Here is a 21564-nt window from a genome sequence, read left to right as displayed (position 1 = left end):
GAATAGTGAAGGGATTAGTGAGAAATGAATTGAGTCCCGATTCCATTGGTTGAAAGGACAGGTGAGTGGGCTGATCTAAAGCGAGCCATCAATCTGCTGAAAGAACATGACGTACTGTAACAGCTACTGATTCATGTGGCCCACTGGCGCAGTAAACCGCTCGACTTGATACGTGAATTCTGTTACAAGCCAGCTGTAGATAGACTTCATTTCACACTGAACAAGGGCTCAAAATTGTGATTTAAGGCATGGAAGGATGTGGAGAATTCCCGATGAGGAAACTGTTGTATAATTTCCAGTATCCTTTCAACAGGAGCCAAATAAACATTTCCTTCCCACAAAAATGAGAGCTTCACGCAGGTTCTTTGAACAAGTTAGTACTTGTTTCATATCTTGCATGTGTTTAAAGTCTTTGGGTTTGTCAGCGCAGTATCCATTCCCTCTGGATAAACTGTCAAGGCTTTACACAACTCAGATAATGCCAGGGTAATTGGCTGGGAAAAGGCCATTTTTTTTTCATTTCAAAGGGAGCTCTCAACAAAAAAATGTGATGGTGCCTCTTCTTTAGTTTCAAACACTTGTGTTTGGAATTTTTTAATGGCTGGTTTTGTACATTTTGACAGCACATTACTTTCGCTGTCAGTCATACATACACAAAGTTCCCATGATGTTTAAGAGAAAAAAGCACTTGGATTTCTACAGCGCTTTTCACCGTCTCAGGACGTCCCTAAATGCTTCAAAGCCAATGAAGTACTTTTTGAAATGATAACGTTTGGTAGGATGACTGAGTGGCAATATAAACTATATGGTACAGTTCTAAAGGGTGTGCAGGAAGAGAGAGAGCTGGTGTGTATGTACACAAACCTTGCGATGAAGGGAAGGTGATAGTTTCAGCAATAAAAAGGACTTGCATTTATACAGCATCTTTCACTACCTCAGGGCACCACTAAGACTTCACAGCCAATGAAGTGTTTTCGGAGTGTAGACACTGCTGTAACATAGGAAACATGGCAGCCAATTTGCGCACAGCAAGCTCCCACAAAGTACAATATGATAATGACCAGATCATCTGTTGTAGTGATGTGGGTTGAGGGATAAATATTGGCCCCAGGATCCTGGGGATAACTCCCCTGCTTTTTGAAATCCAGGTAGAGTGTCCGAAATCCAGATTTCCAAAAACCAGAATGTTCTGAAAACCAGACACCGTACAGATTGCATGAGTCGACGTCCCAAATCCGGAAATCTCTTCCGAAAACCGGACATTTTTTCCACAATAGTGATATAAACGGCACAAAATGAAAAGAGTAAAATTTCAGAAATGGATATTTGGTATTCTGATCAGTATTCTGTAAATAATCCCTCCCTCCCGCCCGCCCCCGCACATGCAAAGACACACAAACCACCATCAGCCCTCCTTGCTGTTCATCCAGGAGGTGTCTCCAAGAGTGAATTTGAGTGTTCTCCCGTCGGTTGGATCTTTGCATCGTTTTCTGATGCGGTAACTGCCACATGAATAAACCAACATAATTTGCGAAGTGCTCTCAGTGTTTCCAACTGGGGACTTACTGCGAGGGATGGGGGGATGGTGGTTACTGATAATCATTCTGTTCCTACTGTAAGGTAAAGAGAAGGGGGGCTCATTTGAGCCCTAAGCATGGGGCGGCACTTGTGGACAAACTGGTTTGAGGAGTTCTGACCGCACTCTATGCTGAATGAGGCGGCCAGCGGTGAGGGATGATCTTATAAGGAGGAAGGTGGGAGGGGAGGGAATTATTTAATCACGCCGCTCTCGAAAGCTCCCTACGGAGACTATGTATCTGATCTGGTGTCAGCCCTGGTGTCAGTCCTGTCAGATCACACGAGGTGCCCGTGCGGTCAATATAGAGCAATAGTAATCCAAAACAAGGTTAAGCATAATAAAATAAATTTTTTTGAATCACCCCTGCAGCCACTGTCCCTGACGGTATCGGGATTTGAATCCGCTGTCCCTATCTCCGAAATTCGGAAATCCTCGAAACTCGGCCCAGGGGTTTCTGGATTTGGGACATCAGATTTCGTCTCCGAAATCCAGAAAAACCCAAAACTTGGCCCAGGGGTTTCCGGATTCGGGATGTCGGACTTCTGTTCCGAAATCCGGAAAAACCCGAAAACTGGAATGGCCTTGGTCCCAAGGTTTCCAGATTTCGGAAGCTGTACCTGTACTGCTCTAGATCTTTTACGTCCACCTGAGTGTGTAGATGGGGCCTCGGTTTAACGTCTCATCCGAAAGACAGCACTTCCAACAGTCTGCTAACGCGTCCTCGCTGGGGAAGCAGATTTAAATGTGCGGGGCCCTCAGGTGGATCATCGGGGGGGCGGGGGGCAGAGGGATAAAGGCTGCAAACGACCTCAGGTATTGTTGTAGAGCCGGGGGAGCTCTCCTCCGCCTCCCCCGATCCCCCTGCTCCGGCTTCCCCTCCTCCCCCGCTCCCGCTATCCCTCCCACCCCCATTCCGCTCCCCACTCTTCCCACAACGCCGTAAGCTTGACCTAAATCCCTTTGGACTCATTGCAAAATTCTAATTTTTCATGCAAGTTCAATTCTTTCAAAGGAGTTAGACAAGACAAGTCCATGCCCTGCAACTACTCAGAGACTTCGCCAATCAGTCAAACCGAGATTCATTTTTAAGGCAACACTTGGTGAGGGAAATTGGGAGATTTTTCCTGTCACAGTGGTGGAGCTCTATAAACAAACATTCCATAACACAAATTAATCCACAACAGTGGGACGATCAGGCACAAGTTAAAGGGTAGTAGGAGGACTTTAATATCCCACCCAGTCCAATCCCACTCTCTCCCTCACTCTCCGTACCCTTTAATATCCCATCCAGTCCAATCCCACTCTCTCCCTCACTCCCCGTACCCTTTAACATCCCACCCAGTCCAATCCCACTCTCTCCCTCACTCCCCGTACCCTTTAATATCCCATCCAGTCCAATCCCACTCTCTCCCTCACTCCCCGTACCCTTTAATATCCCATCCAGTCCAATCCCACTCTCTCCCTCACTCCCCGTACCCTTTAATATCCCACCCAGTCTAATCCCACTCTCTCCCTCACTCTCCGTAGCCTTTAATATCCCATCCAGTCCAATCCCACTCTCTCCCTCACTCCCCGTACCCTTTAATATCCCACCCAGTCCAATCCCACTCTCTCCCTCACTCTCCGTACCCTTTAATATCCCATCCAGTCCAATCCCACTCTCTCCCTCACTCTCCGTATCCTTTAATATCCCATCCAGTCCAATCCCACTCTCTCCCTCACTCCCCGTACCCTTTAATATCCCATCCAGTCCAATCCCACTCTCTCCCTCACTCTCCGTACCCTTTAATATCCCACCCAGTCCAATCCCACTCTCTCCCTCACTCTCCGTACCCTTTAATATCCCACCCAGTCCAATCCCACTCTCTCCCTCACTCTCCGTACCCTTTAATATCCCACCCAGTCTAATCCCACTCTCTCCCTCACTCCCCGTACCCTTTAATATCCCATCCAGTCCAATCCCACTCTCTCCCTCACTCCTCGTACCCTTTAATATCCCACCCAGTCCAATCCCACTCTCTCCCTCACTTTCCGTACCCTTTAATATCCCACCCAGTCCAATCCCACTCTCTCCCTCACTCTCCGTACCCTTTAATATCCCACCCAGTCTAATCCCACTCTCCTGCTCACTCCCCGTGCCCTTTAATATTTCTCTTTTTCAACCAACTATCTCATTCTCTTTTGAGAATTGTGTCCTGCTTCAAGAATGGCTGATTTCACATTCTAACCACTTGTGTCCTTTATGGATGAATGAGCTACGATGAGGTGAATGACCTTCCCCATCTGTGTCTATCCTGTGATATGTTTTTGTACGCTGACTTAATGCAGTAAACCCACGCTATCACTGGCTTCTTGGGAGCGAGCCAGAAAGCATTTTATGGAGAGGTGCATGTGCCGTTGATTAGACGGCTGACTCGTGGAGAACAGGACCTGCAGTCTTGGAGCACACTACAATCAGCATCTTCAATAAATGTTACAGCACAAACAAGCAGCAATTTGTTACTTCACCTGTTGACCATCTAGAATAAAAGAATTAGGAGCAGGAATCAGCCATACGGCCCCTCGAGCCTGCTCCACCATTCAATAAGATCATGGCTGGTCTTTGACTTCAACTCCACCCTCCCGCCCGATCCCCATATCCCTTGATTCCCTTACTGTCCAAAATCTAGCAATCTTAGACTTGACTATACTCAATGACAGAGCATCCACAGCCCTCTGGGGTAGAGAATTCCGAAGATTCACAAATCTCTGAGTGAAGAAATTCCCCTGATCTCAGTCTTAAATGGCCGACCCCTTATCCTGAGACTGTGACCCTAGTTCTAGAATCTCCAGCCAGGGTGAAACAGCCTCTCAGCATCTACTCTGTCAAGCCCCATTAGAATTTTATACGATTCAATGAGATATCGAATCAACAGTTTAAAATTAATCTTCTGGTGCCCTCCAGTTACAGAACCAAGGCGGATAAATGGACTGAAGGTACAGATCAGCCATGATCTAATTGAATCGGCGGGCTGAATGGCCTCCTCCTGATCCTATGTTCCTATCTGTTTGAACTTTTGGAGTCGTTCTCTGTCCACTTGAGCAAGGAGGGATTCTAGAAGCTCAGGGGACCCCAGGAGGAAGGAAGGTTTTGGGAGTTGTAATATATTTGCTTCATGGGTTCTTTGCTTAAGCAGTCATAGCAACACATTGCTGTTAAGAACTAGTTGGCTTATTAACAAGGTTTAACAATCATGCTACACGTTACCAGTTCATCCACTAGGCTCATAACTGCAGACCTCATTGTGGATCCCCGAAACCCAACTGACTGGGGTTTTATTGAGTCTTGTGAATATCACGTGACTGGCTAAGCCACTCACAATTCAACTGCGCTACAAACCTGTGAGCATACGCACAGGTACATACATTACAAGCATCAAGCACCAATAAATTTCTAGCGAAGAACTGCACTGAGCTTACATCTACAGTAAATGCTAAAATCACACAGTAAATCTCACTGGATGGTTGATACAGCACGAGGGCAGGTCTCTAGGATACAAAGTGCAACTGGTCTTACCGTGTTGCCAACTTATGGCAAATGGTCCCACTGTCAGTGATGACTTCACTCAGTCTCAGCTCCAGGTGAACTTTTCCCTGAAATATTTATAATGTAGAGTTATACAATGAACAGATAACCTACATCAAGAAAATACTGTGACTGCTCCCTGAAATTTACTTTCTAATAAAGAAAAAAAGAACTTGCATTTATATGCAGCGCCTTTCACATCCTCAGGACATCCAAAAAAAATTTGCAGCCAATGAATTAATTTTGTAATGCAGTTGTGGTTCTTGTGTAGGGAAATACTGCAGCGAATTTGCACAAAGTTAATCTGTTTTTAGTGATGTTGGTTGAGGGATAAAAATTTGACAGGACACTGGGGAGAACTCCCGTGTTCTTCAAAATAGTGCCAAGAGATCTTTTACATCCATCTGAGAGAGCAGACAGGGCCTCGGTTTACCGCTCCATCCAAAAAACGGCACCTCAGACACTGCAGTGCACCCTCAGTACTGCCCCTCTAACAGTGCAGCATTCCCTCAGTGCTGCCCCTCCGACAGAGCAGCGTTCCCCTCAGTACTGCCCCTCCAACAGTGCGGCGCTCCCTCAGTACTGCCCCTCCAACAGAGCAGCATTCCCCTCAGTACTGCCCCTCGGACAGTGCAGCATTCCCCTCAGTACTGCCCCTCCGACAGTGCAGCGTTCCCCTCAGTACTGCCCCTTCGACAGTGCAGCATTCCCCTCAGTACTGCCCCTCCGACAGTGCAGCGTTCCCCTCAGTACTGCCCCTCCGACAGTGCAGCATTCCCCTCAGTACTGCCCCTCCGACAGTGCAGCATTCCCCTCAGTACTGCCCCTCCGACAGTGCAGCGTTCCCCTCAGTACTGCCCCTCCGACAGTGCAGCATTCCCCTCAGTACTGCCCCTCCGACAGTGCAGCATTCCCCTCAGTACTGCCCCTCCGACAGAGCAGCGTTCCCCTCAGTACTGCCCCTCCGACAGTGCAGCATTCCCCTCAGTACTGCCCCTCCGACAGTGCAGCATTCCCCTCAGTACTGCCCCTCCGACAGTGCAGCATTCCCCTCAGTACTGCCCCTCCGACAGTGCAGCATTCCCCTCAGTACTGCCCCTCCGACAGTGCAGCATTCCCCTCAGTACTGCCCCTCCGACAGAGCAGCATTCCCCTCAGTACTGCCCCTCCGACAGTGCAGCGTTCCCCTCAGTACTGCCCCTCCAACAGAGCAGCGTTCCCCTCAGTACTGCCCCTCCGACAGAGCAGTGCTCCCTCAGTACTGCCCCTCCAACAGAGCAGCATTCCCCTCAGTACTGCCCCTCCGACAGTGCAGTGCTCCCTCAGTACTGCACTGGAGTGTCAGGTTTGGTGATGTAGTGGTTCTGTTACTGGATTATGAATCCAGAGAATGTAACTTCAAATCCCACCCACGGCAGACAGAAAATCCAAATTCAATTTTTTTTTCACACCTGACACTGAAAAGCTGGTCACAGTAAAAGTGAGCTTGAAGCTGACTGATTGTTGTAAATGGAATATTGGGATTCATGGCAAGAAGTTTCGACTCCAACGGTGAATTGATACTAAATCTTTGTAAGACTACTGTTGGAGCAATGTGTGCCATTTTGGTTCCACACTATAGGAAGGGTGTTGATGGAATAGAAAGGATGCAATGTGGATTCACTGGTGGATTTTATAGCCTCTTGAACACCTTGTAGTTCAATTTAAATTTATTCTGGAGATCTGTAAGCCATTTGCAGTTAAAATGGCGTTCCTCATACAGTCAGTTTTCCTCAACACAGACCCAGGGAGCTATACACCTCCTAGTTAGAGGGCGCTATACATTTTATCGTTACACCTTTTCTTTGATAAGAAACAAAATGAATTAAAGTGAGCTTCAATATAAACGGGTAATTAACTTATAAATACACGTATTAAACAACTACAAGTTTAACAAACAACAACAAAACCCCTGTATTATTGATTATTTATCCAAGTGTCCAGTGTCCGTGATTTCTTATTTCGGTACATAGCAGTCCACATATTTTGATGTTGTATGGATTCTGTTGCTTCGCCTCAAACTGGTTGTTTCAGTGGTGTTTCTCTGCACTGATCACTTTAGTCTCTATCAGTGCTCTGAGGGGAAATATCAAGTGACATATCCTTCTTTTCGCGTGTTGTCATTGAAGCGTGTTGATTGGCTGTGTAGTCAGCGGATCATGTGTGGGTGTCACTGAGATCTCTGGAGTTTCAATGAATATCTCCGCTCTTTCTCAGATGTTTCCTATTTCTGCGATACTCACGGCCATCTTCTGTAATGACCTGATATGAATGAATGCCGACTTGTTTCTGAACCAGAGCTTTTTGCTACACTTTGCTTTCTCGCGTTTGTTTGAATCTCACGGTTTGTCATTCCTGCAGTGTAAGAAGTGCTGTAGCACCTCTGTTGTAGTAGTGTGCTTGTTTGGCATCGTCCTTTTCTTTGCTGACCATGATGTCATGTACGATTGTTGGTTTGAGTAGTTTGTTTGCGATGGGGATGTTTGTCTTTGTGCGGCGACCGAGTAAGCATTGTGCTGGCGAACTATCAAGGTTTTCAGTTGGTGTGTTTCGCCAGATGAGTAGGTACATGTAGAAGTCACCAGTCTTTCTTTGTCTTCTTGATTAAACGCTTTGCGAGTTTAACCACGTTCTCAACCTTTCCATTGCTTTGTGGATATTCTGCTGACCTTGTTGCGTGATCAAATCCATATTTTGAAGGGGGGTCCATTGTCGGAGTGAGCCTTGTCTGGAATACCGTGGTTAAAGAAGTGTTTCTTGAGGTGTTTGATGATGACAGTGGCATTTTTCTTTCCGTACAGATTGTCTATCTCAAAGTAGTCTGGGTAGTAGTCCACTGTGCATAAGTAGTCTTTGCCATCGTGTGTGAATATGTCACAACAAATCTTTTCCCCCGGTCTCCGAGGGAGGTCGTGACTCATCAATGGCTCCTTTGGTTGGCTCGATTGATAGGTGTTGCATTTTCACACTTTGAAACATAGTCTTTTATGTCACTGTTCAGTCCTGGCCAGTAAACGGATTCTCTGGCACGTCGAAGTGTGTTTTTGACACCAATGTGAGCAGCATGAAGTCGCTGACGAATGTTGGATCTCAGGGATTTTGGTATGACACAGCGATAGCCTTTAAAGACTATGCCATCCTGTGTTGTGAGTTCATCACGAACTTTGAAATATGCATGCGTTTCAGGCGGATATTCATGTGTCATTTCTGGCTATCCCGTTGTGATTTGTTGTATGACCAGTTGTAGTGTGGAGTCGCTTGCAGTTGCTCATTGTATGTTAGTCAGTCCTTGTTTGGAGAGTGGGAGAAAGTCCACCATGTGGATGCATTCCACTACAATTTCTGTCAGTGATCTCTCCACGTTTTTGAGGATGCGCGCGGAGGGTGTCTGCTAGGTACATTTCTTTTCCTGGTTGATACTTTATTTCTACGTCATATTGGTTGAGTCGAATGAGCACACGTTGTAGCCGCTTGGGTGCTGCAGATAACGGTTTGCGTCGTATGGCAACCAAAGGTTTATGGTCTGTCCATAGCGTGATCTTGCGACCATATATGTTTTGATGCTTTCGTTCTATTCCGAAGACTTGAACGAGCAGCTTTTTTTCGATTTGAGTGTATCGCGTTTCTGCTGGAGTGAGCGCTCGGCTAGTGTATGTGATTGGTTGTCCCTGTTGCTGAAGGACGAACCCAAGACCCTTGCTCGAAGCATTTCCTTGACCTTCAATTGCAAGTTTGGGGTCAAAGTACTTGAGCAGCGGAGAAGCTGTCATGCATTGTTTGGTAGCTTCAAACACTTTGTCTTGTTCTTCAGTCTATTTCCAGACCATGTCTTTATGAGTAAGCCATCGCAGAGGCTCGCTGAGGTCTGAAAGATTTGTCAAGAATTTTGCGAGGAACTTTGTCATGCTGACAAATTGTTGTACACCTGCGACATCCTGTCGTTTCTGCATTTTGTTGATTGCGACCACTTTGCTTGGGTCGGCTTTGAGTCCATCACTCAACTGTATGTGTCCCATGTATTTCACTTGGGAGTTCTTGTATTCAAACTTATCGAAGCTTAGTTTGATGTTTCGCTCTCTGTATCTCTGCATGAATTTGCGTAAGTCTGCGTCATGATCGTGATTGGCCTCTAAGGGTCTCACCCTGTCCAGTGATCAAAGTATCATCTGCAATCTTGTAGACTCCATCTCGACCCTTGAGGTTCTGGTCTAGTTTCTGCTGGAAGATTTCCAGGGCAGGTCTGATGCCAAATGGCATTCTATTATATCATTATCATAGCCATGGAGTCTGGAAGGTCGTGAAGTAGAAAGAAAGACTCTGTGTCTAGTACACATTGCAAGAAACCTTCCTTTAATGAAGACCTTTACATTTGACATCTGTGGCAAGATGCCATCGATCACAGGAAGTGCATAGTGTCCATGTTTCGGGGCATTGTTCAGATGTTGACAGTCGATACATACTCGTATCTTTTCATTTGGCTCAGGTACTCAGTCTGTCAGTTCAACAACTTTCGTGATGATTTGTCATTCTACCAAATGATCAAGTTCCTCCTTCAGTGTTTGTTTGATCGCTATTGGCACCAGTTTGGGTGGCATTACAGCTGGTGTCACTGATTCATTAAGTTCAAGGTGAACTGTCCCTGGCAAGTGTCCAAATCCCTTAAACACATCCGGATACACATTGTTGACATCAGTTTTTCACGCGAGCGAGATGTTTGCCTTGTTCATAGTTTGTGATTCGCGTGGTTCATTTATCACCGCTATATTCTGATGCTGCACTTGTATCAGTTGTAGCTGTTGATCAGTGCGTGAGCCAATCAGTGGTACACTTTGGCCCTCAATGATCACAAAGGGAACAACATACTTTTGCTTGTTCTTTGTATTTTCCAGTTGCACATTGTAAGTTCTTACCACTGGAATGGTTGCATAGTTGTCATATAGTGATAGTGTCTGAGATTCTTTGACCTTTAAGCCTTCAGGTAAGTGTTCAAGAGGTAGGACATTGCATGTGGCCCCACAATCTATTTGCATTTTTACCATTTGACCTTTAATGGAGAAGGTAGCCATAAACTTGTTTGGATACTTTCTGTCAGCTTTGTCCTTGATTGTGCAATCAACTTTACCAAGCATCTTTACAGTCATAACTTAAAAATCAGAATCATCTTCATATAGTGCATGAATTTTTGATTTGCTCTTATATTTATGCTTATGTGTAGACTTCTGCCATGATCCACCCTGCCTGCACTTTAGAGAAAAGTGATTTTGTTTGCCGCAACTTGTGCAGGTCTTCCCATATACTGGGGATTAAGTTTTTGACAGCTCATTTCTTTTGCCACAATATCTACAATTGTTCGTGAACTCTTTGTCTGTGGGTAGGGTTTTCTGTCTGAGAGCTTTGACATCTTCAGAGTGTAAATCTGTTTTAGTGAGCTTCATGGATTTAATTTGCGCAACTATGGCCTCTGTAGCTTTACAGAGCATCACACATTTATCTAATGTTAGGCTTGATTCTTGCAACAGCCTCTTAGGCAGAATGTTATCAGATATTCCGCAGACGATGCGGTCTCTGATGAAATCATCCCTCAAATTACCAAAATCACATGACCATGCTAGCCAGCTCCCTCATTTTCACGAGATATCTGTCAAACCACTCATCCCCTTGTACACAATTGTTAAACTGGTACTGTTCATAGATGTTGGTTTTACCTTTAGAGTGCCCTTCCCAGAGCTTCAAAATAATCTTAATTTCCTGCTTGTTTTCCTCTGATTTGTAGGGAAAATTATTGTGGATATCTAGGGCAGTAATGTAACTCTATCTGGTTTTCCCACAATATTCGTGATAATTTCATAGCTGTCCCATAGTTGTTTGAATTTTTCCCAGTTTGCTTTCAAATCGCCAGGCACCTGCAATGGAGATGGGAGAGGAATGTGCGTGGGAGTTGGCACCAGGGTGGTCATGATAGCTCGCTACAGTTTAGGGCTTTGAGTATGTCACATACATGTATACAGTTCAAATACCCAGAGTACGAGAACAAGTCTAATAGTAAAATATCATAGCCATGTATTTGAAGAAATACTTTTTCAATCAAGGCTCTACAATAGCTTCTGCTACCTTAAGTTCACTTTACTAATACCTCTAGATTACTTTACAAGCTTATGACTGTTTATCGCCCTTCACGGATCCACGTGTGATGTATACGAAGCACGCTCTGCAGTGCTTTACATCGATTTCGACTGGCTCGAAAAAGTCTTACAGTTCCAATATTTTGATCGTAGATGCGTTCGACGAAAGATCGGATATCTCCGCTTCGGACATCATGTATTTTATAGTCTCTTGAACAGCTCGTAGTTCAATTTAACTCTATTTACTCTGGAGGGGGGAGGTTGAGGGTGAAAAGTTGTTGGATGGCGGGAGATGACGAGGGTAAAGTTGTTTTGGCAGGGGAGCTCCTTAGGGAGCTGCTACCCTGGTGGCCATCTTGTACATAAGAACATAAGAATTAGGAACAAGAGTAGACCATCTAGCCCCTCGAGCCTGCTCCGCCACTCAACAAGATCATGGCTGATCTGGCCGTGGACTCAGCTCCACTTACCCGCCCGCTCCCCATAACCCTTAATTCCCGTATTGGTTAAAAATCTATCTGTGATTTGAATACATTCAATGAGCTAGCCTCAACTGCTTCCTTAGGCAGAGAATTCCACAGATTCACAACCCTCTGGGAGAAGAAATTCCTTCTCAACTCGGTTTTAAATCGGTTCCCCCTTATTTTGAGGCTGTGTCCCCTAGTTCTAGTCTCCCCAACCAGTGGAAACAACCTCTCTGCCTCTATCTTGTCTATCCCTTTCATTATTTTAAATGTTTCTATAAGATCACCCCTCATCCTTCTGAACTCCAACGAGTAAAGACCCAGTCTACTCAATCTATCATCATAAGGTAACCCCCTCATCTCCGGAATCAGCCTAGTGAATCGTCTCTGTATCCCCTCCAAAGCCAGTATATCCTTCCATAAGTGTGACCAAAACTGCACGCAGTACTCCAGGTGCGGCCTAACCAATACCCTGTACAGTTGCAGCAGGACCTCCCTGCTTTTGTACTCCCATCCCTCTCGCAATGAAGGCCAACATTCCATTCGTCTTCCTGATTACCTGCTGCACTTGCAAACTAACTTTTTGGGATTCATGCTCAAGGACCCCCAGGTCCCTCTGCACCGCAGCATGTTGTAATTTCTCCCCATTCGAATAATATTCCCTTTTACTGTTTTTCTCCCCCCCAAGGTGGATGACCTCATATTTTCCGACATTGTATTCCATCTGCCAAACCTTAGCCCATTCGCTTAACCTATCTAAATCTCTTTGCAGCCTCTCTGTGTCCTCTACACAACCTGCTTTCCCACTAATCTTTGTGTCATCTGCAAATTTTGTTACACTACACTCTGTCCCTTCTTCCAGGTCATCTATGTATATTCTAAACAGTTGTGGTCCCAGCACCGATCCCTGTGGCACACCACTAACCACCAATTTCCAACCCGAAAAGGACCCATTTATCCCGACTCTTTGCTTTCTGTTAGCCAGCCAATTCTCGATCCATGCTAATACATTTCCTCTGACTCCGCGCACCTTTATCTTCTGCAGTAACCTTTTGTGTGGCACCATATCTAATGCCTTTTGGAAATCTAAATACACCACATCCATCGGTACACCTCTATCCACCATACTCGTTATATCCTCAAAGAATTCCAGTAAATTAGTTAAACATAATTTCCCCTTCATGAATCCACGTTGCGTCTGCTTGATTGCACTATTCCTCTCTAGATGTCCCGCTATTTCTTCCTTAATGATAACTTCAAGCATTTTCCCCACTACAGATGTTAAACTAACCGGCCTATAGTTACCTGCCTTTTGTCTGCCCCCCTTTTCAAACAGAGGCGTTACATTAGCTGCTTTCCAATCTGATGGTACCTCCCCAGAGTTCAGAGAATTTTGGTAGATTATAACGAATGCATCTGCTATAACTTCCGCCATCTCTTTTAATACCCTGGGATGCATTTCATCAGGACCCGGGGACTTGTCTACCTTGAGATCCATTAGCCTGTCCAGCACTACCCCCCTAGTGATAGTGATTGTCTCAAGGTCCTCCCTTCCCACATTCCCATGATCAGCAATTTTTGGCATGGTTTTTGTGTCTTCCACTGTGAAGACCGAATCAAAATAATTGTTTAAGGTCCCAGCCATTTCCACATTTCCCATTATTAAATCCCCCTTCTCATCTTCTAAGGGACTAACATTTACTTTAGTCACTCTTTTCCGCTTTATAAATCGGTAAAAGCTTTTACTATCTGTTTTTATGTTTTGCGCAAGTTTACTTTCGTAATCTATCTTTCCTTTCTTTATTGCTTTCTTAGTCATTCTTTGCTGTCGTTTAAAATTTTCCCAATCTTCTAGTTTCCCACTAACCTTGGCCACCTTATACGCATTGGTTTTTAATTTGATACTCTCCTTTATTTCCTTGGTTATCCACGGCTGGTTATCCCTTCTCTTACCGCCCTTCTTTTTCACTCGAATATATTTTTGTTGAGCACTATGAAAGAGCTCCTTAAAAGTCCTCCACTGTTCCTCAATTGTGCCACTGTTTAGTCTGTGTTTCCAGTCTACTTTAGCCAACTCTGCCCTCATCCCACTGTAGTCCCCTTTGTTTAAGCATAATACGCTTATTTGAGACACTACTTCCTCACCCTCAATCTGTATTACAACTTCAACCATACTGTGATCACTCATTCCAAGAGGATCTTTTACTAGGAGATCATTTATTATTCCTGTCTCATTACACAGGACCAGATCTAAGATAGCTTGCTCCCTTGTAGGTTCTGTAACATACTGTTCGAAGAAACAATCCCGTATGCATTCTATGAATTCCTCCTCCAGGCTACCCCATGCAATCACCAAGTCCTAATAGACTCTAATAGGGGCTCCATTTTTTTAATACTTCACTTTAAACCCTAATCCTACAAATCCCACAAATTCGGGTCTACCTCAGGCATGAACCTCCCCTCCCCTCCAAACATCTACGCCTCTCACCGGCGACGACTGGAATACCAGCGAACGAACCTCCTGCAATGGCGACCTGGACCTCTCTCTTCCTCGTCCTTAAACCCTATAATCCACAAATTCAGGCCTACCTCATTGCCGAATCTTCCTCCTAAGCCCCACACCACTCCTCGACGACGACCGGATCACCAACAACGACGACCGGACCTCCTACTGCAGCAGCGAACTGGACCTGGACCTCTTCCCTCCCTCAGCGACCTTCTCTGGCGATCTGCTCCTTTGACGTCGACTTAGCTATCCCACCCGATCCTCGGCGACACCCTGCGAGCCAGGTGAGCCTCCAATGGTGACTGGACCTCCTCTAGCAATGATCGGGTCCTCCCCCTACCCCTCCAGCAGCGTCCGGGCCTCCTCTATCGACGAAGACTGGGCCTCTCCTCTCCAACGACCACTACTGGTCTCTCCTTCTCCCTGAACGACGGCTGGACCGTTCCTTCCCCACCAATGACCTGGCCTCTTCTCCCCTAGCACGTGGTGAATACCATGGCTGTGACCGCCCTGACCTCCCACACTGAACTCCAGGGGACCGCTGACCCCCTCAATGCTTGCCCCCAACCACCTACCATCGTGCACTACCCAGCGCCAATATCTCGCCGTAAGCAACTAAGCTCATATAGCAGTGCCTGGTCTCCAGTCGTCTTGGACCCTCTTGCCACTGGACCAAGACCTTGCTCAGCTAAGCCCGTGTGATGATCGGTGTGGAACGATCACCCCATGTTAAAAGAACTCACGCACAGGCATCTTTCAGTCATTTAATATGAAGTTCGGGGAACGTCAGGACCCGAATGGACAACTCCAACAGCGACAGGCTGGAGCGCTGCACTGCCATAGTTGCCCGGGAGCTTAGACTCTTTGACATCGACATCGCTGCCCGGTGGGCAGGGGAAGGCCAGCTTAAAGAACATGGTGGAAGTTATACCTTTTTCTGGAAAGGAAAACCAGAGGAAGAACGCCGCCTGCATGGAGTCAGCTTCGCTGTCAAAAATGAACTGCTTGGCCGCCTCAAAGACTCCTCCTGCGGGATTAACGAACGCCTGATGACACTTCGCCTTACCCTATCCCGGAACCAATGCGCCACAATCATCAGTGCATACGCCCCAACACTCAATGCAACGGACGAGGCTCAAGAGGGATTCTATTCCAACCTCGAGACATCCCTGTCCTGCGTCCCCAAGGAAGACAAATTGATCTTCCAAGGAGACTTTAATGTTTGGGTCGGCAAAGACACAGCCCTCTGGGGAGGCGTAATTGGCAGAGAGGGGGTAGGGAAATCCAACTCCAACGGTACCCTGCTCCTGACAAAATGTCTAGAACATGAACTCCTCATCACCAACACCCTGTTCCGCCAGAGAGACAAATACAAGGCATCGTGTCAACACTCTCGCTCCAAACACTGGCACCTGCTTGACTATGTCATCGTCCGAGCCAGGGATCGCAAGGAGGTGCGCATCACCCACGCCATGACAGGAGCTGACGACTGCTGGACGGACCACCGCCATCCATCCGATCCATCATCAATATTAGCATAACCTCAAAGCAGAGGGGACAGCAGAAGCAGTGCCGCAAAAAAATTAATGCCAGAGCACTTAAAGACCCAGCTAAGAGAGCCCTATACAGCCAGCGCCTCACAGCTAACCTGGCGTGCCTTGAAGGCCCTGAGATGCTCAATGTCCACAGCGCTTGGTCTGCCCTCCAGGTCTCTATAATCAGTGCCTCTGAAAAGACACTTGGTCACTCAACCTGAAAACACCAGGACTGGTTTGATAAAAATGATCAGGAGATCCAAGAACTAATAGACGATAAGCGCAGAGCATTTTTGAGCCTCAAGCAACAGCCAAACTCGGGAGTTACAAAGCAACGTTACAGACGGCTCAAAGCTGAGGTCCAACAAAAAACCCGGGACCTAAAGAACAGGTGGTGGATGGAGGAAGCGTAGGTAATACAACAACTAGCCGACAGCCACGACATACGAGGATTCCTCACTGCAGTCAATGCCACCGACGGTCCAAACTCCCAAGGCCCCACCCCACTCCTGACAAAGAACGGGGAAACACTCATCAAGGACAACGAGGCTGTCAGGGCCCGCTGGAAGGAGCACTTTGAAGATCTCCGCAATCGAGACTCTGCCTTTGACTCGAGTGTTCTCAACTCCATCCCGCAGCATGCAACCGCCACCACCTAGAAACACAGAAACATAGAAAATAGGTGCAGGAGTAGTCCATTCGGCCCTTCTAGCCTGCACCACCATTCAATGAGTTCATGGCTGAACATGCAACTTCAGTACCCCATTCCTGCTTTCTCGCCATACCCCTTGATCCCCCTAGTAGTAAGGACTTCATCTAACTCCTTCTTGAATATATTTAGTGAATTGGCCTCAACAACTTTCTGTGGTAGAGAATTCCACAGGTTCACCACTCTCTGGGTGAAGACGTTTCTCCTCATCTCGGTCCTAAATGGCTTACCCCTTATCCTTAGACTGTGACCCCTGGTTCTGGAATTCCCCAACATTGGGAACATTCTTCCTGCATCTAACCTGTCTAAACTCATCAGAATTTTAAATGTTTCTATGAGGTCCCCTCTCATTCTTCTGAAGTCCAGTGAATACAAGCCCAGTTGATCCAGTCTTTCTTGATAGGTCAGTCTCGCCATCCTGGGAATCAGTCTGGTGAACCTTCGCTGCACTCCCTCAATAGCAAGAATGTCCTTCCTCAAGTTAGGAGACCAAAACTGTACACAATACTCCAGGTGTGTTCTCACCAAGGCTGTGTACAACTGTAGCAACACCTCTCTGCCCCTGTACTCAAATCCCCTCGCTATGAAGGCCAACATGCCATTTGCTTTCTTAACCGCCTGCTGTACCTGCATGCCAATCTTCAATGACTGATGTACCATGACACCCAGGTCTCGTTGTACCTCCCCTTTTCTTAATCTGTCACCATTCAGATAATAGTCTGTCTCTCTGTTTTTACCACCAAAGTGGATAACCTCACATTTATCCACATTATACTTCATCTGCCATGCATTTGCCTACTCACCTAACCTATCCAAGTCACTCTGCAGCCTCATAGCATCCTCCTCGCAGCTCACACTGCCACCCAACTTAGTGTCATCCGCAAATTTGGAGATACTACATTTAATCCCCTCGTCTAAATCATTAATGTACAGTGTAAACAGCTGGGGCCCCAGCACAGAACCTTGCGGTACCCCACTAGTCACTGCCTGCCATTCTGAAAAGTACCCATTTACTCCTACTCTTTGCTTCCTGTCCGACAACCAGTTCTCAATCCATGTCAGCACACTACCCCCAATCCCATGTGCTTTAACTTTGCACATTAATCTCTTGTGTGGGACCTTGTCGAAAGCCTTCTGAAAGTCCAAATATACCACATCAACTGGTTCCCACTCATCCACTCTACTGGAAACATCCTCAAAAAATTCCAGAAGATTTGTCAAGCATGATTTCCCTTTCACAAATCCATGCTGACTTGGACCTATCATGTCACCTCTTTCCAAATGCGCTGCTATGACATCCTTAATAATTGATTCCATCATTTTACCCACTACTGAGGTCAGGCTGACCGGTCTATAATTCCCTGTTTTCTCTCTCCCTCCTTTTTTAAAAAGTGGGATTACATTGGCTACCCTCCACTCCATAGGAACTGATCCAGAGTCAATGGAATGTTGGAAAATGACTGTCAATGCATCCGCTATTTCCAAGGCCACCTCCTTAAGTACTCTGGGATGCAGTCCATCAGACCCTGGGGATTTATCGGCCTTCAATCCCATCAATTTCCCCAATACAATTTCCCGGCTAATAAGGATTTCCCTCAGTTCCTCCTTCTTACTAGACCCTCTGACCCCTTTTATATCTGGAAGGTTGTTTGTGTCCTCCTTAGTGAATACCGAACCAAAGTACTTGTTCAATTGGTCTGCCATTTCTTTGTTCCCCGTTATGACTTCCCCTGATTCTGACTGCAGGGGACCTACGTTTGTCTTTACTAACTTTTTTCTCTTTACATATCTATGGAAACTTTTGCAATCCGTCTTAATGTTTCCTGCAAGCTTCTTCTCGTACTCCATTTTCCCTGCCCTAATCAAACCCTTTGTCCTCCTCTGCTGAGTTCTAAATTTCTCCCAGTCCCTGGGTTCACTGCTATTTCTAGCCAATTTGTATGTCACTTCCTTGGCTTTAATACTATCCCTGATTTCCCTTGATAGCCACGGTTGAGCCACCTTCCCTTTTTTATTTTTACGCCAGACAGAAATGTACAATTGTTGTAGTTCATCCATGCGGTCTCTAAATGTCTGCCATTGCCCATCCACAGTCAACCCCTTAAGTATCATTCGCCAATCTATCCTAGCCAATTCATGCCTCATACCTTCAAAGTTACCCTTCTTTAAGTTCTGGACCATGGTCTCTGAATTAACTGTTTCATTCTCCATCCTAATGCAGAATTCCACCATATTATGGTCACTCTTCCCCAAGGGGCCTCACACAATGAGATTGCTAATTAATCCTCTCTCATTACACAACACCCAGTCTAAGATGGCCTCCCCCCTAGTTGGTTCCTCGACATATTGGTCTAGAAAACCATCCCTTATACAGTCCAGGAAATCCTCCTCCACCGTATTGCTTCCAGTTTGGTTAGCCCAATCTATGTGCATATTAAAGTCACCCATTATAACTGCTGCACCTTTATTGCATGCACCCCTAATTTCCTGTTTGATGCCCTCCCCAACATCACTATTACTGTTTGGAGGTCTGTACACAACTCCCACTAACGTTTTTTGCCCTTTGGTGTTCTGCAGCTCTACCCATAGATTCCACATCATCCAAGCTAATGTCCTTCCTAACTATTGCATTAATCTCCTCTTTAACCAGCAATGCTACCCCACCTCCTTTTCTTTTTATTCTATCCTTCCTGAATGTTGAATACCCCTGGATGTTGAGTTCCCAGCCCTGATCATCCTGGAGCCACATCTCTGTAATCCCAATCACATCATATCTGTTAACATCTATTTGCACAGTTAATTCATCCACCTTATTACGGATACTCCTTGCATTAAGACACAAGGCCTTCAGGCTTGTTTTTTTAACACCCTTTGTCCTTTTAGAATTTTGCTGTACAGTGGCCCTTTTTGTTCTTTGCCTTGTGTTTCTCTGCCCTACACTTTTCCTCATCTCCTTTCTGTCTTTTGCTTTTGTCTCCTTTTTGTTTCCCATCCCCCTGCCATATTAGTTTAACTCCTCCCCAACAGCACTAGCAAACACTCCCCCTAGGACATCGGTTCCGGTCCTGCCCAGGTGCAGACCGTCCGGTTTGTACTGGTCCCACCTCCCCCAGAACCGGTTCCAATGCCCCAGGAATTTGAATCCCTCCCTGCTGCACCACTGCTCAAGCCACGTATTCATCTGCGCTATCCTGCGATTCCTACTCTGACTAGCACGTGGCACTGGTAGCAATCCCGAGATTACTACTTTTGAGGTCCTACTTTTTAATTTAGCTCCTAGCTCCTTAAATTCGTTTCGTAGGACCTCATCCCTTTTTTTTAACCTATGTCGTTGGTACCAATGTGCACCACGACAACTGGCTGTTCTCCCTCCCTTTTTAGAATGTCCTGCACCCGCTCCGAGACATCCTTGACCCTTGTACCAGGGAGGCAACATACCATCCTGGAGTCTCGGTTGAGGCCGCAGAAACGCCTATCTATTCCCCTCACAATTGAATCCCCTATCACTATCGCTCTCCCACTCTTTTTGCTGCCCTCCTGTACAACAGAGCCAGCCACGGTGCCATGAACTTGGCTGCTGCCGCCCTCCCCTGATGAGTCATCCCCCTCAACAGTAGGGATGACCACAGGGGACCCCTGCACTACCTTCCTTGCACTACTCTTCCTGCTGGTCTTCCATTCCCTAGCTGGCTGTGGACCCTTCTCCTGCGGTAAAACTCAGTGAAACTCCAATGCTGCAAGAAGTAGGCAAAGCCATAAATGAGCTCAAGAACAACAAGGCTACGGGTGCGGATGGAATTCCTGCGGAGGCATTAAAATATGGCGGAGAGGCGCTGTTGGAGCGGATACATGATCTCATCTCTCTCATTTGGAGGGAGCAGAGCATGCCGGGGGATCTCAGAGATGCAGTGATCGTGTCCATTTTTAAAAATGGGAACAAATCCGACTGTGGCAATGACAGGGGAATCTCCCTGCTATCAACCACTGGGAAGGTTGTCGCTAGAGTCCTCCTCAACCGTCTTCTCCCTGTGGCCGAGGAGCTCCTCCCGGAGTCACAGTGCGGATTTCGTCCCCAACGGGGAACAATGGACATGATCTTTGCAGCACAACAACTGCAGGAAAAATGCAGGTAGCATTTGGCCTTTTTCGACCTTACAAAGGCCTTTGACACTGTCGACTGTGAGGGCTTATGGAGTATCCTTCTCCGTTTTGGGTGCCCCCAAAAGTTTGTCAACGTCCTTCACCTGCTCCACGACAACATGAGGCCGTGATCCTTACCAGCGGATCCATTACAGGCACATTCCACGTCCGAACCGGGGTCAAACAGGGCTGCGTCATCGCTCCAACCCTCTGCTCAATCTTCCTCGCTGCCATGCTCCACCTCACTGTCAACAAGCTCCCCGCCGAAGTGGAACTAAACTACAGAACCAGTGGGAAGCTGTTTAACCTACGCCGCCTCCGGAACAGGTCCAAGACTACCCCAACCTCTGTCGCTGAACTGCAGTATGCAGACGACGCCTGCGTCTGCACAGATTCGGAGACTGAACTCCAGAATATAGTCAATGTATTCACCGAGGCATATTAAAGCATGGGCCTTACAATTAACATCCGTAAGACAAAGGTCCCCCACCAACCTGTCTTCGCTGCACAGCACTGCCCCCCAGTCATTAAGATTCACGGCATGGCTCTCGACAACGTGGACCACTTCTCATACCTTGGGAGCCTCTCGTCAACAAAGGCAGACATTGATACGGAGATTCAACATCGCCTCCAGTGCACCAGTGCAGCCTTTGGCTGCCTGAGGAAAAGAGTGTTCGAAGACCAAGCCCTCAAACATACCACCAAGCTCATGGTCTACAGCGCTGTAGTAATTCCCGCCCTCCTATACGGGTCAGAGACATGGACGATTTACAGAAGACACATCCAAGTCGCTGGAGATATATCACCAACGATGTCTCCACAAGATCCTGCAAATCCCCTGGGGGGGAACAGACACACCAACATCAGTGTCCTCGCCCAGGCTAACATCCTCAGCATTGAAGCAC

At 46.6% G+C, this 21564-nt stretch overlaps 1 protein-coding gene across 4 annotated transcripts in view; it reads right to left on the bottom strand.

Moving 5' to 3' along the window:
- Positions 1-21564, bottom strand: part of rasa3 (RAS p21 protein activator 3) — a 264967-nt gene that overhangs the window by 83702 nt on the left and 159701 nt on the right. For all 4 annotated transcript variants that reach the window (XM_070891793.1, XM_070891796.1, XM_070891795.1 and 1 more), the window contains one exon: positions 5136-5212. In XM_070891793.1, coding sequence (XP_070747894.1) covers positions 5136-5212 — 77 coding nt within the window. The remainder of the gene's footprint in view (positions 1-5135; positions 5213-21564) is intronic.

Source organism: Pristiophorus japonicus, chromosome 10, assembly GCF_044704955.1.
Source record: "Pristiophorus japonicus isolate sPriJap1 chromosome 10, sPriJap1.hap1, whole genome shotgun sequence".
Classification (NCBI taxonomy): domain Eukaryota; kingdom Metazoa; phylum Chordata; class Chondrichthyes; family Pristiophoridae; genus Pristiophorus; species Pristiophorus japonicus.
Note: the sequence above shows the minus strand (reverse complement) of the source record. Positions and strands in the feature narration are given on the sequence as shown.